The 15,237-nt window shown below is 37.1% G+C and overlaps 1 protein-coding gene across 2 annotated transcripts in view; it reads left to right on the top strand.

Annotated features, from left to right (window-relative positions):
- The window catches only part of PARP11 (poly(ADP-ribose) polymerase family member 11), a 41,008-nt gene extending 26,518 nt beyond the window's left edge, over positions 1-14,490 (top strand). For both annotated transcript variants that reach the window (XM_069490612.1, XM_069490613.1), the window contains 5 exons: positions 1,362-1,437; positions 4,662-4,734; positions 4,815-4,945; positions 12,380-12,531; positions 14,057-14,490. In XM_069490612.1, coding sequence (XP_069346713.1) covers positions 1,362-1,437; positions 4,662-4,734; positions 4,815-4,945; positions 12,380-12,531; positions 14,057-14,373 — 749 coding nt within the window. In that variant the 3' untranslated portion in view covers positions 14,374-14,490. The remainder of the gene's footprint in view (positions 1-1,361; positions 1,438-4,661; positions 4,735-4,814; positions 4,946-12,379; positions 12,532-14,056) is intronic.
- The last annotated feature ends 747 nt before the right edge of the window (positions 14,491-15,237 follow it).

Here is a 15,237-nt window from a genome sequence, read left to right as displayed (position 1 = left end):
GGAGTGGCTGTAAATACAGATGAAGCTTCACGCGCTCGCCTACTGCTTACCTCCTGCTGTGTGGCCCAGTTCCTAACAGGCCACGGACCAATACCGGTCTGCAACCCAGGGGTTGGGGACCACAGACATAGAGGATGAAGTTTTTCAATGCACTTGGTAGATAATCAGCAAGCCACATGTTTCTGAAAGAATACTTTTTAGTAAACTATACTTTTTGGAAGCTTCCTGTCAGAAAATGCAGTTTGTTAGAAAATATCTTTATCAAAGAATAGTAGTCACATATACTAATAATTCATGTTTCCCAACCCTCTATATGATGATCTTGTTTCAAAGGAGTAGTAGCATTTCACATGAACAGTTTGCAAAGTTATTAGCCCCAGCCATTCTGCCCCTAGGCAGGTTCTCTCCTTAAAGATGGTGAAAAGTAAACCCCAAATGAGATGGTTCAAGAAGATGGCATCTCAGGTCTTGCCATGTGTTGAGATGATCTACTTTTTCCCTGAACAGTGGCAATGCCGGTGTGTGTAGCATCTGGGAGAATACAGAAAGGGCAGAACACACTTTATACTAACATTGGCTTGGGTGGGTGAACCACTTCATTCTGGAATGGATTGATGTCAGTTAGACAAGATAAACTGGCTAATATCCTACATTACGGCTCACTTCTTAACTTTTTGGGAATGAAGAAGAAGACCTGGTAAATATTGCCATGGCTGAGGCACAGATGAAAGAAGGAAATGATACATAACCTTTAGTTAATTAGTCTTTTATCACTAGAATCTTATTTTATATGAGTATGTATTGGGTCTATCCAGGATTTCTATTTTTTTGGTTTAGGCATACAAATTTAAATAAAAGGCAAGAAATATACAAATTTTTGAAATTCTATCAGGCATGCAAGTTTTATAATGATAATGTATCTCCTTTATCATTTCCAAAGTTTTTGGGGAAATCAAGGCACATTTTTCCACTTAATAAACCAACCAGAAATTTAGTGGTATAATTGCTCTCTTTCTAGTACTCTTAACCTTGCTAAGTTTGGAACTCCTCTGTTTTAGTGTTGGTTTAAGCTAAGTGTGACGCACAAAGGAATAGACCCTGCACACTGAGCAGTGAATGAATTAGCATCTTTAGGTGCGAGCTTAGATTATCACACAGTGAAGCTGTGCTCCCCTGAGTATAGCACCTTCATAACATGATTCACAGTTGTATGGGAAAGTGCCCGTAATACACTATGCGTGCCAGTTACTCCCAAAGCACCACGATTCCTGATCCTCATGTAGTGTGGCTACTAATCGTCATGACACTTTATAGCACAGTATATTTCTCTGACTAATCTGATATCTTGTCTTTGTATACAGAAATGAAGCAAATGAATCTCACCACTGGAAAGCAACGCTTAATAAAAAGAGCCCCCTTTTCTATCAGTGCTTTCAGGTATCATGAAGAGAATACAGGTGAAAGGGTGGGGTTTTCTTCTTCCTTCTCTTAACTATTTAACAGAAAAACAAATAGAATGAAATGTTTTGGTAGGTCATTTAATGATCTTAATATTGATCTTTTAAATATCAAATGTCTCATGTGCTGACAAAATAGCAACATTATTATTTTCTATAAGTGCTTCCTTTCATGTTATTCTTCTCCTTTCTCCTTGTATATTTACATTTTTTAATTATTTAGAACAGTTTGTATGCTAGTTACAAAATGCTTTATGGACTCTGCTTCAAACCCCTTAAATAACTCACTGAGGTAAATTTGAATTGCTAACTTGGAAATACTCTTGCAGAACCGTAGTTTTTTGAGCCGTTAATCCCAGGTAATTGTCCACTTTGTCTCCACCTCCCTGATCCCCGTTGGTCAACTCCTAGAAGTAATTTCAAATCTATAGTGACAAAAGGAGACCTGAAGGGGATGGGAGCACAATGGGATGACAGTACAGCTCCCTGTATGGGATCTGGGTTGCAAATTTTCTTTTTGCTCTTTTTGGCCATATATGGTCTGAAAAAAGAGATACAAACGTCAGAAGACAATAAATATTTGTTATTTATGTGACTAGAATTGAAGGAAAAAATTTTAGAAAATGTATCCTATTTTCTGGAATGATTCCTTAAGCAAATATTGAAATTCCTTCTGTTCAAAGAATTTAAACTGAAACTGAAAAAAACAACTGTAGCATGTGAATTGTAGGGAATACTTTTTCCAAGGAGATTTTTTGAAAGGATTAGAGTAAAGAAAGAAATATTTTAAGTTTCCATCAGTTTGTTTCTCAAGTCATTTGGTTTCTATTTTAGCATCATGATTTAAAAGTTATTCAAGTACCTACATAATGAATGACCCAGTACTTCTCTGTAATACAGAGAATACTGTCTGTTTACCAGCTACATCATATTCACAGTCTTCAGCACAAGGAATATAATAAAGGAATTACTTATCTTCAAAGAGTATGTAATCTGGGAGAAAAATGAGACATAATAATGGAAAATGTTATTGTAAAGAAGCACTTTGTTCTGTCACACACTGTACAAACCACAGAACTAAGACAGGACAAGGAGAGGACCAAACAGAATAGAGAACAAATAAGCAAGATAATAATAAAAGAGGAATAGGTAGGATACAGGGAAGTGGTTAAGGTCGGTAGGTGCTGATATAGAAATATTTATTGTGAGAATATATTAAGCATTTATTACATGCAAGGCAAATAGTACATGCTTCCTATTGGCAAGGAGTTAATTAAGGCTATGGGCTACATAAAAATTAAAAAAAATTTGTTTTCATAGCTAAAAGGTACGTTAGGCAAAGTGAGAAAAAAATTGAGAAAATATTTTTGTTCATTTTTATTACAGTCAAAGGGCTAACCACTATAGTATATGAATTACTTCTAGGACTCTCTCAGTAGAAGACCAACATGGACAAAGAATTTGAACAGTTAATAAAACCTCACTCATAGTAAGAGAAATACAAATTAATACCAGACTAAATTTTACTATGTTGGGAAATAGGCATTCTTTACATTGCTGGTGAGAATATCAGTAAGTATATCCTTCAAGGATGGCATTTGAGTAGTATCTGTAAAACTTGTGAATAAATATATCCTTTGACCCAGAAATTCCATTTCAAAGATGTTATTTTACAGATAGACTAGTGGAAATGTAAAAGGACAGATGGAAAAATTTCTTTGCAGCATACTTAATACAGTAGCAAAAAGTTGAAAACAAGCTAAATATCATCAATAAGAGACTGGTTAAATAATTATGATGTATCCATACAGTGGAATCTGTAAAACAGAACGCACTCATTCAGCCAGCCAGTAATTATTGAATGTCTGTCATGTGCCAGGCTGTGTTGTAGGCACTAGAAATGAAGATAATCTTTAAGTACTGATACGGAAAGATTCTAAGAATCTATTAAGTGAAATAAAAAACAGGTGCAAAAAAAAAAACGTATGCTTCATGTGTAGGGGAAAAAACTTGGCTTATATGAACCTCAAGAAGTTCTGAAAGAATACCCCAGAGACTAAAAGCAATGATTACCTAGATGTGGGGCAAGAAGTGAGAATTGCACAGAACAAGGACTGGAGTGGGAGGAAAACTTCTCACTGTTTTCTTCTTTATACATAATAATTTTTTAATTGTATGTTTTGATTTTTTTCAAAACTTAAAATGAGTTTTAAAAAAGTAAACTAAAGATAGGTTTAAAATTTATTAATTTCTTCCAGTAACCTCCCATCATCAGGGACAACTGGTGTGTCAGTTTTGGCTTTTTGCTATTAAACCCCCCAACACCACTGTCTTTTTCTGTGTTCCCATCCAGTGGCTTGAACATGTTTGATAGTTTTTAAAAGATGTGCAAACTGACTGCACTAAGTGAATTAATGTGGACTGTGTGAGAGAATAGTGTGCAATAAACAGAGAAAGGTTTAGGTTTGAGTTAGATCTTGGAGAACACACAATGAATGGCTGAGGAGTTTCAATTTTATTCAATAGGCAGAAGAAAATCTTTACCTAAAGTCTTTCTGATATTTTTTTTTTTTTTTTTTTTTTTTTTGAGACAGAGTCTCACTCTGTTGCCCAGGCTAGAGTGCCGTGGTGTCAGCCTAGCTCACAGCAACCTCAAACTCCTAGGCTCAAGCAATCCTCCTGCCTCAGCCTCCCGAGTAGCTGGGACTACAGGCATGCGCCACCATGCCCAGCTAATTTTTTCTATATATATTTTTAGCTGTCCATATGATTTCTTTCTATTTTTAGTAGAGACAGAGTCTCGCTCTTGCTTAGGCTGATCTCGAACTCCTGAGCTCAAACAATCCACCCGCCTCGGCCTCCCAGAGTGCTAGGATTACAGGCTTGAGCCACCGCGCCCGGCCTCTTCCTGATATTTTAAAGAAATTTTGGGAATTTCATTAAAAAAAAAAAACGCAACTAAACATTTTGAAATTGATAATATGTAGGGTTGGATATTTTCCATCAAAGTTTACTATTCAGCGCCTAAAAAGTAGCACACCATAGACATTCAAAAATTTTTAAATAAAGAAACCAAAGGCTACACTTAAGTGCCTTTGTCACAGTACTCTGAATAGGAAAATTCAGTTTTGGAGAAAAGGCTACCTCACTGTCAATAATTATAATCAGCTTCTAATATTTTGTTTTGTCTTTTGCTGTTTAAAGTTATATCTGTGAAAACGAGGCTATCCCTATGCCGCCACACTGGGAGAATGTGAATTCTGAAGTACCTTATCAGGTAAGAGCAGAACTCACTGACTGTACTGTGGAAGAAATTGGAAAGGACCCCAGTAAAGCTATGCAAACTTATTTTTCCAGCTCATTCCTCTGCAAAATCAAACACATGAATATAATGAAGTTGCTGGTCTCTTTGGGAAAACAATGGATCGCAACCGAATTAAAAGAATTCAGAGAATTCAAAACCTAGACTTGTGGGAGTTCTTCTGCAGGTGAGATGATTTTTAATCTAAACCTTCTCCTTACCTTTAACACTTTTATAGTCTTAGAGTTAAGCACATATGTTAAATTGTATGAATTTTCAGTGGTGCAGATGTGCTATGTTTTTCTCCTGCTGTATTTTGACCTGGGCTCTCAGCACTCTTCCGCATTCTCAAGGAGTGGAAGCAAAATGCTCTGTACGGTTTGCTTGCAGCACTGTAATGTGAGAAGCTCTCTCCTTTGAAGGTTTAAGGCTGTGCCTCTTGGCTAAAATCTTCATTACAGGGGAATCTTGGGAGCTATTTAGTCCTGTTGATTTGACCTCATTGCCTCAGGCTTTTATTATCAGTTTTTGAAAACTTTGTTGAAGTTTTTTAACAGTTGTACTATCTTGCCCATAGCCATTTGTTTGTTTTATTTTAAAGAACACTTTAAAACATACCTTCAAATTTCCTGTGTAGCCCAAGGTTTATGTTGTAGATTTAAAATCCCTATTTATCACTAGATTTAGGTTGGAAACAACCCATTAGATTGCTCAGTGTGCACTTAACCTAAAAATAAAGTCCATTACAGAAAAATTTATTGTCCACATTAACCTGTTGTGCTGTATTTTTTATAACAAATATTACTTAAAGTAAGTGGTTCTCTGAAATATTTTTAATTAATATCTGTGTGAGATTTGATTTCTGATACTTTTCATATAAGCTGACTATAATTTTCAGAATTAAATTCAAAAAAATTTCAAATAGACACAGAAATAGAGATTATTAGTGTATCATTCTAATATCATGAACTCCATGTACCCATCATCCTGATTCAACATTTATCAAGATTTACCACACATAAACTATCTCCTTTCTTGTTATTTATTGTTGTTGCTAAAGTATTCTAAAGCAAATCCCAGATCATAACTCATTTTGTTTCTATATATATATACTTGAGAATTAGGCTGACTTTTCTTTGTTTGGTAATGGTACATGGAATTCTTTCATGGTTGTAACTGACTAGTTAATATGGCCTGAGCATATTCCAGCTTTTAGTATCAGAATAGTTTATGGCAGAATTAGGGGCTTTGAGCTTGGATTCTTTACGGTCTTGAGTCTGTGGACCAAACCAACTTTTGTTCCTGACAATAACTAAGTTTAACTGACTTTAAAAGATTTTATTTAGCTCTTGTTTAGATGATTCTCTTATAGAAGAAAATAGAAGCCTCTGTCCCCCTTGATTTTATTCTCTCTGTGAATAAAGTATGTTTTCCTAAAATAATCTGATGAAAACTTAATTCATTATTCTTAATCAGGCCCTGAAGTGAAGTTCATATTTGTCTCCCTCATAATTTGAGTCCTCAGTTAAATCCCAGTGGTGAAAATGTACCAGTGAATCTCCACAACATTTTATACTAAGAAATTCAGTGGAAACAGTTGGTGATGTCCTTCATGATTTTTATGTAATGTCAGCCTGTAGAAATCTGTGATGGTAAATGAACCTGCCACCTGTCATGACAGTACAATGTACTGAGTCTCATTGTAAGGGCAGCCTGTCATTTTGACATCTCTCTGAAGAACTAAAATAACTTAGTTGATCTCATTGTCACATAACCTATGAGTCACTGTATAGGTAGTCAGGCCCACGTGAGTCCATCTGGCATCAGTTTTCACGTTGCCCAGGCCTCTCTTACTTTCTCTCCTTCTTCCAACAAATATATTTTCACACCTGCTTTGTGACAGGCATGATTCTAGGCACTTAGGATATAACGGTGTACAGGCCCGCGGCTTATTCAAGGAGCCAGACCATTGCAACACTGACATATAGGGTGAGCACAGGACATGGTGAGGGCAATCATCCACCCCTGCCGACAGAAGCAGGGTGTGCGTGGTGGAGGGGGACTGTTGGGGAGCACTTCCTGAAGTAGGCGTCATTTAAACTAGACACAAGCAGAATGGGGGAAGGGCATCCCAAGCATCAGCAGCAATGTGAGCCAAAGTTTGAACACAAGAGGGAACACAGAAAATTGAGAGAATTTCTAACGGAACAGAAATCAGGATGAATGGTGAAAGAAGAGGCTAGAATCATAGTCAAGAGGCATAGCACACAGGATTTCATAGCAGCACCACTGGGGTGGGCGTGTGATTTTCTTCAGTAGCCTTAGCTGAGTTGGATTGATCCAGAGTGGAAGACAGAGTTAGCAGGGCCCAGACCATACGAAGCCTGATAAGCTGAACTAAGGGGTTTGGATTTTTTTCCTGGGACAGTAGAAAGCCGTTGTAGGACTTTAAGCAAGATAGTGGTGGATTTGTTTGCATTTTAGAAAAATAATTCATCAGACTGTACTGTGGAAAAGGGAGTTAAAGCAGTGGTTCTCAACTGGGAGTGATTTTACCCACCAGGGAACATCTGGTAATTACTGGGGTCATTTTAGATTGTCATGTTGGGGCGGGGGTGCTACTGGCATCTGCTGGATAGAAGTCAAGGATGCTAAACATCCTGCAATGCACAAGACAGCCTCCTACAACAAAGAATTATGCAGCTCAGAATATAATTAGTGCCAAGGTTGAAACACCCTGATTTAATGGGATCACAGTTTGAAGCAGGGAGACCAGTTTAGGAAATTGTTTCAGTAATTAGACCGAGACACATTGGGTGGCCTGAACAAAGTGGTATCTGCCGTGTTGGAGCAAAGAGGACAGTTTTGAGATACTAAGGTTGTAGAATGATAGGGTTTGGTGTTTAATTTAATATATGCTATGGGGTGGGTTAGAGAGATGGGGAGGATAACTCCCAAGTTTCTGGCTTGTTTGCTTTAATTGATGAAGGGAATATGGGCAAAGACAGGTTTAGGGATGGTGGAGAGGGAGGAGTAGTTGACATATAGCAGCTAATACGTGGGTTGGGAGCTCAGAAGAGTGGTCTTTTGGAGTTGTTAGAAAATGTGGGGCAATAGAAACTATAGGGATAAATAAGATGACCAGGGAGTCTATGTAGATTAAGAAAAGAAGAGGGCAAAGAATCAGTCCTGGAAGGGATTAACAGAGGAAGAGAAAACCCAAGGAAGAAACAGAGGTAACAACCACAGAAAGTGGAGGAAAGCGGTAGGGTGTGTAGTCACAGAAACTGAAGGAGAAAAGTGGTTTATGCAAGTAGGTGTCATCTGCAGGATCACATACTGACGAGATGTAAAGTAAGGTAAATACTGAGAGTGTCCTTTGGATTTTGCAGTAAGAAGGTACCTTGATGCAAACAATGTTGGTAGACACTATATTGTGTATACAGCAAATGTCAACGACTCTTTCAAGAGGCTTGGCAGTAAAGAGAATGAAAGATACGAGAAGATAGGCAATGTGGGGTTGGGGAGTGTGCTTTCATTTTGTTTTGTTAATGTTTTTTGAATTTAATGAGGGGAGAGACCTGGCTGTTGTATTATAATGGGGAAGAACCTATAGAAAAGGAGAATTTAAAAGACTGGAGAAAGAGAGAAAAAGTAATAGATGGATTATAGCTTCTGAAGAAGTATGATGGGATGCAATTCTGAGAACACATGTCAGTAAGTTTATAGATAAGTAGAGGTAGGGGATGAGGAGGGGAGTTAGGTTAGGGAGTTCCTTCCCAATACCTTCTATTTCCTTGGTGAAATAAGAAGTGTGGTCACCCACAGAGAATGAAATGTTAGAGAGCTGTAGATAAGAGAGAAAGACAAGGGGAAAGGGGAGATCTGAAAGGGCCACTGTGGGAAAAGGCTGAGAACTTGGGAACCATAGGGTTTCCATCAGCGCTGAGGGTTTAGCTGTTAGAGTGTGTGAATTTGTAGTGGAAACCAGGCGGATACTGTATGATTTTCTCTAGCAGTACAAATGTCAGACTGGATAGGGGAGATGGTTGGATTGATCCAGGGTTGGAAAGAATAAGGTAGCCAGGAAAGAACAGTGAAAGCTGCTAACTCGTTCAGAATGTGGATTTACATCAGAGATTCTCAAACCTGGCTGCATGTCAGAATCACCTGGAGCTCATTAACAAGTAGCGATACCTATCACCCATCCCAGACCTACTGAATCAAAACCTCTGGTTTCTGACATTTTTATCTTTAAAAAATTCTTCAAGTGATTCTGATGTTCAGCCAGGATGAGGGACTACTGCTCTAAACCTAAGCAAACTTATTTTAATTCAGAGCATAAAGATATTCCTGCTCCAGTGCAGGGCATATGGCATATATAATTTAGGCCTTTTGGCACTCTAATTCCTAAGAGTGTGGGTAATTTTGAGACATCTTTGAGAAAGGGTGCCACAGTACTTTCAGTAAGTTCAGAAATGAATGTGGGTTTGGGCAAAGGTGGGCAGGGTTTTGAAGAACTTAGTGTAGTCCTGTTACTTTCCTTGCAGGTTTAACTGAAGTTCAAGAGGCCCCGGAACTCAACTTTAGCGCTTTTCTGGAACACCAAGTTCATAGTCTGTGAGTGTCCACATTTCATGAGTGCCTTAGTTGTGGGCACTAGAATAAATTGTGCTGTGGGGATGTAAAACTTTAATCACCTCACCCTGCTCTTCCTTAGCTGGTATATATGCTCTGTCCAATCCAGTAACCCTGCAGTGTTTTCAGTGCCTGCCGACATTCATGCTCCAGGCTCTTTAATCCACAGTTCATTTTTAATATCTAAGAGAGACTCCAGGCCGGGTGCGGTGGCTCACGCCTGTAATCCTAGCACTCTGGGAGGCCGAGGCGGGTGGATCGCTCGAGGTCAGGAGTTCGAGACCAGCCTGAGCAAGAGTGAGACCCCATCTCTACTAAAAATAGAAAGAAATTATATGGACAACTAAAATATATATATACAAAAAAAAAAAAAATAAGAGAGACTCCAGTGAATTTTCAAACCAAGATCCATTCTAATGTGTGCCTGAAAAGTAGTGATAAGTGAATATCCTGACTTTTTAGAGTATAGTGGATTCTAGACATTACAGACCATGGAGCTTGACATTGTATATTAAACAAATGTTTACTTCAAAAAAACAAGTAAGGATTCACTAATGCCAAACTAACCAGTAGGATCACCATGGTCGTAGATGGGTAAGGCCTCTACGCAGTCTAACTTGGTTCCTATAAAGTAGTTGAGAAAGTTACTTATGGAGACAAGATGGAGAAATGTATGCCAGGTGATAGTAAAAAGAGAAAATCTAATAAAGTTCTTATGCAAAGAGTAACTTGAATGACATGCATGCTTTCTTCTTGAGTCCTTCAATATTTTTATCAGGGACTTGGATTAAAATGTGGAAGCCTTGCTTATCACACTTGTAAAAGATTCAAAACTAGAAGGGGTAGCTTGTTTGTTGTGTGAGTGAATCAAGAGTCAGAAAGACCTTGGGAGATTGAAACAATGGGTCAAAACAAATTTTATCTTTTTTTTTTTTTTTTTACAAAAGCTTTTTTTTCTTAGTTATAAAAGGGACAAATGTACATAATTTTTAAAAAGTGAGACAGTACATAAAGTTCTAAAAAAGAAAGTTGGTGGAATTTGCTCTTAGTGAAAACAGCTGGCTTTTTGTGAAGTAAATATTTGCTTAATACACAGTCTTCTCATGTCATAGTAAGGGTATGAAAAGACTGTAGTCAACAGACCAAAGCATAGACATTTAAATTTTGATACATATTGCCAGATGACTCTTGAGAAAGACCATGCACATTTTCATTTCTGTCATCACTTAAATGCAAGTATCCATTCCACCACATTTCACCAAGCTCCATGTCCTTTATAAAATCTGTCAATCTGAGATATGGATATTTTACTTTGTTATTTAATTTTTACTTTTTAATTTACTGTATCAAGTAAGGCATAACTGAAATAAATCTGCATTTGGTTTATAAATCAGTTGTACATACATAGCAAGCTAAGGGAGGGCTGGTATGAAGAAGTCCTAGGAGTTTTAACTGACTACGTACTTATTTATGTAAGCAGTCTGATGCCCTTGCTACCGAAACGAATTCGGTGGTGCTGGTGAACTCAGTGCTATCTGATGATATCTGGACTCTGTTTCTATTTCTTACCAACATTTGTAAAGTAGAAGATATCCAGGAGATTCTTGTTAATTAAAGATTGTCCAGGATAGAGAAAGGCCTGGAAACTATGCTGTGTCAAGAGTAGTTGAGGGAATGCTGCATATTTAACCTAGCAAAGAAAGCCTAGGTAGGTGTTCATAGTTATTTCTGGAGATTTGCAGAGTTGTTTTGTATAAGAGTGATTTGAACTGTTCTGTGTTCAGAAGAGAATAACTAACAGCAATCAGTAGAAGCTGCAGGAGACGGATTTTGGTTTGGGGTTAGGATGGATGTACTTTCCAACAGTTACAACAGATCACAAAGAGATAGTGCTGTCTTGCAAAGCAGTGAGTATTTGACCCTAGAATGGCTGGAAGCAGGCATTAAATAGCTATCAGAGATGGAAGGGGGGGAATTCTTTTCAATTTTTAAAACATCTTTTTTATGAAATACATATTTCAGAAATGAAAATGCAGCAAGTAGTTTACAGACTACATGTACCTACCAATCAGATTTAACATTTTGATACTTGTCACATTTTCTTCCTCTTCACACAGATACAGGTGAAGTATTTACTCGTCCCCAACTTCTCTCCTCCCTTCCTCCTGAGATTGGTGTGATGCTTGTATATTTTTACTCCCTGTGTATGTATCCCTGTATGATACACAGTATTATTTTGAGCTATACGTCTCTTTTTGCAACATTCTTTTTACATTCAGTATTATTTTTCAAGATTTACTATGTTAACACATGTAAACTTAGTTCATTACTTTTAACATTTATATAAAAATATATAATTATATATTCGTTTCTCTGTGAAAGAATTTTAGGCTATTTTCAGTTTTTGTTTTTGCTTTTTTCTGTTACAATCAGTCCTGCATTGAATATCCTTCTATGTGTCAGAATAGATTTGTTCATTGGGAAGAGGGTTAATTCAACTGGATGGCTTAATGTCCCTTCCAGCCATACAGTTCAAAACTCAGTTCAATTCAACCAACATTTTCTAGTCTCTGAGGATAAAAAGAAAAAGACATAGTCTTTGCTTAAGGAATTCTCTAAAGACTCTGTGAACTTTGAATTATTTAAATGCTTATAGTCTCATTTTTAAGTATCTGTAAAGCTTAGCTGGTTAGGCAGTTATCTTCACTATGATGGGGCATATTCTGGGATAACTATAGTTTTTGGTATAATTTTCAACCTTAAGTCTTAATGTTAACCAGTAATTTTTGATGAGATGATTTATGTGTCCAAGAACATTTGAAAATATTTGTTTTCCAGACCTACTTTGTCTACTTACGATTTATAACAAAGAAGTATTTTCTTTTTCACCCTTTCTATTGAACTTTGCTCATTAATATTAATAAATGCCACTTACGGTACATTTCTGTGTGTGCTTTTGTGTCTACATGTATTGTGTTTTTAGGAAAAAGGCTCAACTCAAGAAAAAAAGAGGTGTGCCTCAGATTAATGAACAAATGCTATTTCATGGTACCAGCAATGAATTTGTGGAAGCAATTTGCATTCATAACTTTGATTGGAGAATAAATGGTATACATGGTGCTGTCTTTGGAAAAGGTAATTATCAGAATTCCAGGTTCAGTTTGAGTCCTAAGAAGGAATTTCTTCTCTTTAGAGAAAATTGATTGTTTTATAATTCAGGGGTTTGGTAATCATTAAATTAAAAGTTATTATGCTAGGTTCCAGGTATACCCCAAGAGTTTCTGAGCCACAGAAAAGTTATTTCTTACATCTACAAGATGGAATTAGGAGTCTTATGCTTCTACCAGATTAAATAGCTACCCAAGTCTCAGGCATCCAGATGGGGCATCATGTCCATATTAGCTGATTTTTGCATTATATTTAATTTTCATGTATAAGTCCTTTCCATGTATAAGCCTACACTAAACTGCTTTATGGCAAATATATAGAGAATTATAAAATAAACTATAACTACATTGTGCACTGGTACAGGTACTAGTGTTTTTGTTTTGCTTTGTTTTTTAGAAAATGATAGGTAAGAGTATTAATGAGCAAAAAGGAACAGTGAGGGGAAAAGCTCACTTTATTTCTAAAGTTGTGAAAGTCTAAATTCTCCTATTTATGCCCACTACTCAAGAAAAGTAAGGAGAGAGGTGGGGGAAAAGGTTAGGGTTTGGACATTTATTTTTCTGTCCTTACTTTGTACCTTACCTCCAGCAAGAGAACTGATTACCACTTAAGATCAGGATATACTGCATTTTGAAAAAGTAAATTAATTTTTAAAATAACTACTGCAAAGGCCATTCCACTTATGTAACTGTAAAGGTCAGAAAGTGTTACATAAATCCCATCAATATTGGGTGAATATGAGACTCTGCAATTCATTTCCAAAATTTTTAGAGTAAGTGTTCCCTTAATGATGTCAATCTCCCATGTCTACCATCTTGGAGGAGTCGGTTGCTTTATTGAGTTTTCATATGCAGGCAGTCAGCCAGTGAAATTGTTCTTCTGGAATGCTTAATACGAATAGCATTGCATTCTCTCAGAAGTCTTTTCCTGCATATGAGGTTCTGTTGTTTCCAGAAATATTATTGAATTGTTACCCTGTATCATAGAAATATGGTTTTGAGGGGGTTGAAAGAATCTCTGGAGACCAGTAGTTTCCACTGTGCTCTTCAGAGGTTTGCTGGATGCTGGCCAAGGGCGTGGGGTGAGGAAGTGGTGGAAGGGCATAGATAGAAACGGGAAGGAGGGCCAAGCAAAAACTCAGGTCCTGCCACACTTTTTATCACTGAGCCATTGTAACTGTTTTATTTATTGGGTTTCTTTGTAAAATTTCTTTTGAAAACAGAGCTCTGGTAGCTGCATTTTGGCATGGGCAGGGGAGAGTGTGAGGACTGGTCCATACCAGCAAATCCGTTCCTCAGGCAGTCTGCACCACAGCTGTCTGGAACAGATGGATTCTATTCTTTCCTGAAAGATCTGTAGATGAGGAGAGTCCACATCTATTTTTATTATACAATTCTATGCATCTATTCTCCTGACAATTAGAATGTTTTTGCTTGCTTTTAATATATTCTTAGAAGTAATCTTGGCTTTTTTTTGGTCCTTTTTGTTTAAGGAACCTATTTTGCTAGAGATGCTGCTTACTCCAGTCGCTTCTGCAAAGATGACATAAAGCATGGAAACACATTCCAAATTCATGGTGTCAGCTTGCAACAGCGGCATCTATGTAGAACATATAAATCTATGTTTCTTGCTCGAGTGCTAATTGGAGATTACATAAACGGAGACTCCAAATACATGCGACCTCCTTCCAAAGACGGGAGCTATGTGAATTTATATGACAGCTGTGTGGATGATACCTGGAATCCAAAGATCTTTGTAGTGTTTGATGCCAACCAAATCTACCCTGAGTATTTGATAGACTTTCACTGATTTTACTTCCAAATCTCAGTGGTCAAGGAAGTTTTATTCTTTCTTGCAGGAAGATTTGCTCTCCCATCATCTAGCTACTATGTTAATTATCTGATACTTTTGAAACATAAGAAAGAAAAAATGGCCTCCATAAAAAGACATACTGACTTTAAGGTTGGTTTTTTGTTGTTTTGTTTTTGCCCTTTTGTCATAGTCTTGTTTGTTAAAAATTGATGCCATTGCCATTTTATCACGTCGGGGTGAAAGATATCATTCAAAATGGAATCAGCTGAGTCTCAACTAATGCGGTCATTGAGAATCCTTAAAGTTTACATGTGTGTTTTCAGGATAAATGATTTTAGTTCAAATAGACTTATTAACATATATGTTCAAAAAATGGAAATATAGACATAATGTGTCCTTTTAGAGGAATTGGTCCTTTATAAATTAGATTCTGGTAGTATTATCTACTAGTCAACATGTTGCTTTGGTGGTCTTCTCAGGGGGATATTTAAAACCCTGAAATAGTCTGAGCACTTTGAGAGAAATCACAAACCCAAGAATTATTTCAGTGCTGTCAAATAAGCCAGAAGGAAAAAAACCTAGGTAGAGTGCCCTGCATCCAGTTGCCTTGGGATAGCAGCCTCAGACTTGCTCTTGTCATTCTCTGTCTCCTGAATCTGAATTGACAATTGCTTCAGACCGTAATTAGCCTGCATTTCATCCACCAGGGCTCTTGAATTCTTACACAAAACTTGCTGTGCAAGGTGTTTATTGCATCTTCAAAGTGAAACTTTTATCTTATTATTCAAAACATTTATTTTTGCTTTGTTTTGCAATCCCTGCAATGATCACTTCTAAATTGTTTTTACTTGCTCCCCTGCA

Source organism: Eulemur rufifrons, chromosome 16, assembly GCF_041146395.1.
Source record: "Eulemur rufifrons isolate Redbay chromosome 16, OSU_ERuf_1, whole genome shotgun sequence".
NCBI classification, from domain to species: Eukaryota; Metazoa; Chordata; class Mammalia; order Primates; family Lemuridae; genus Eulemur; species Eulemur rufifrons.
This window is presented reverse-complemented; position numbering and strand designations above follow the sequence as displayed.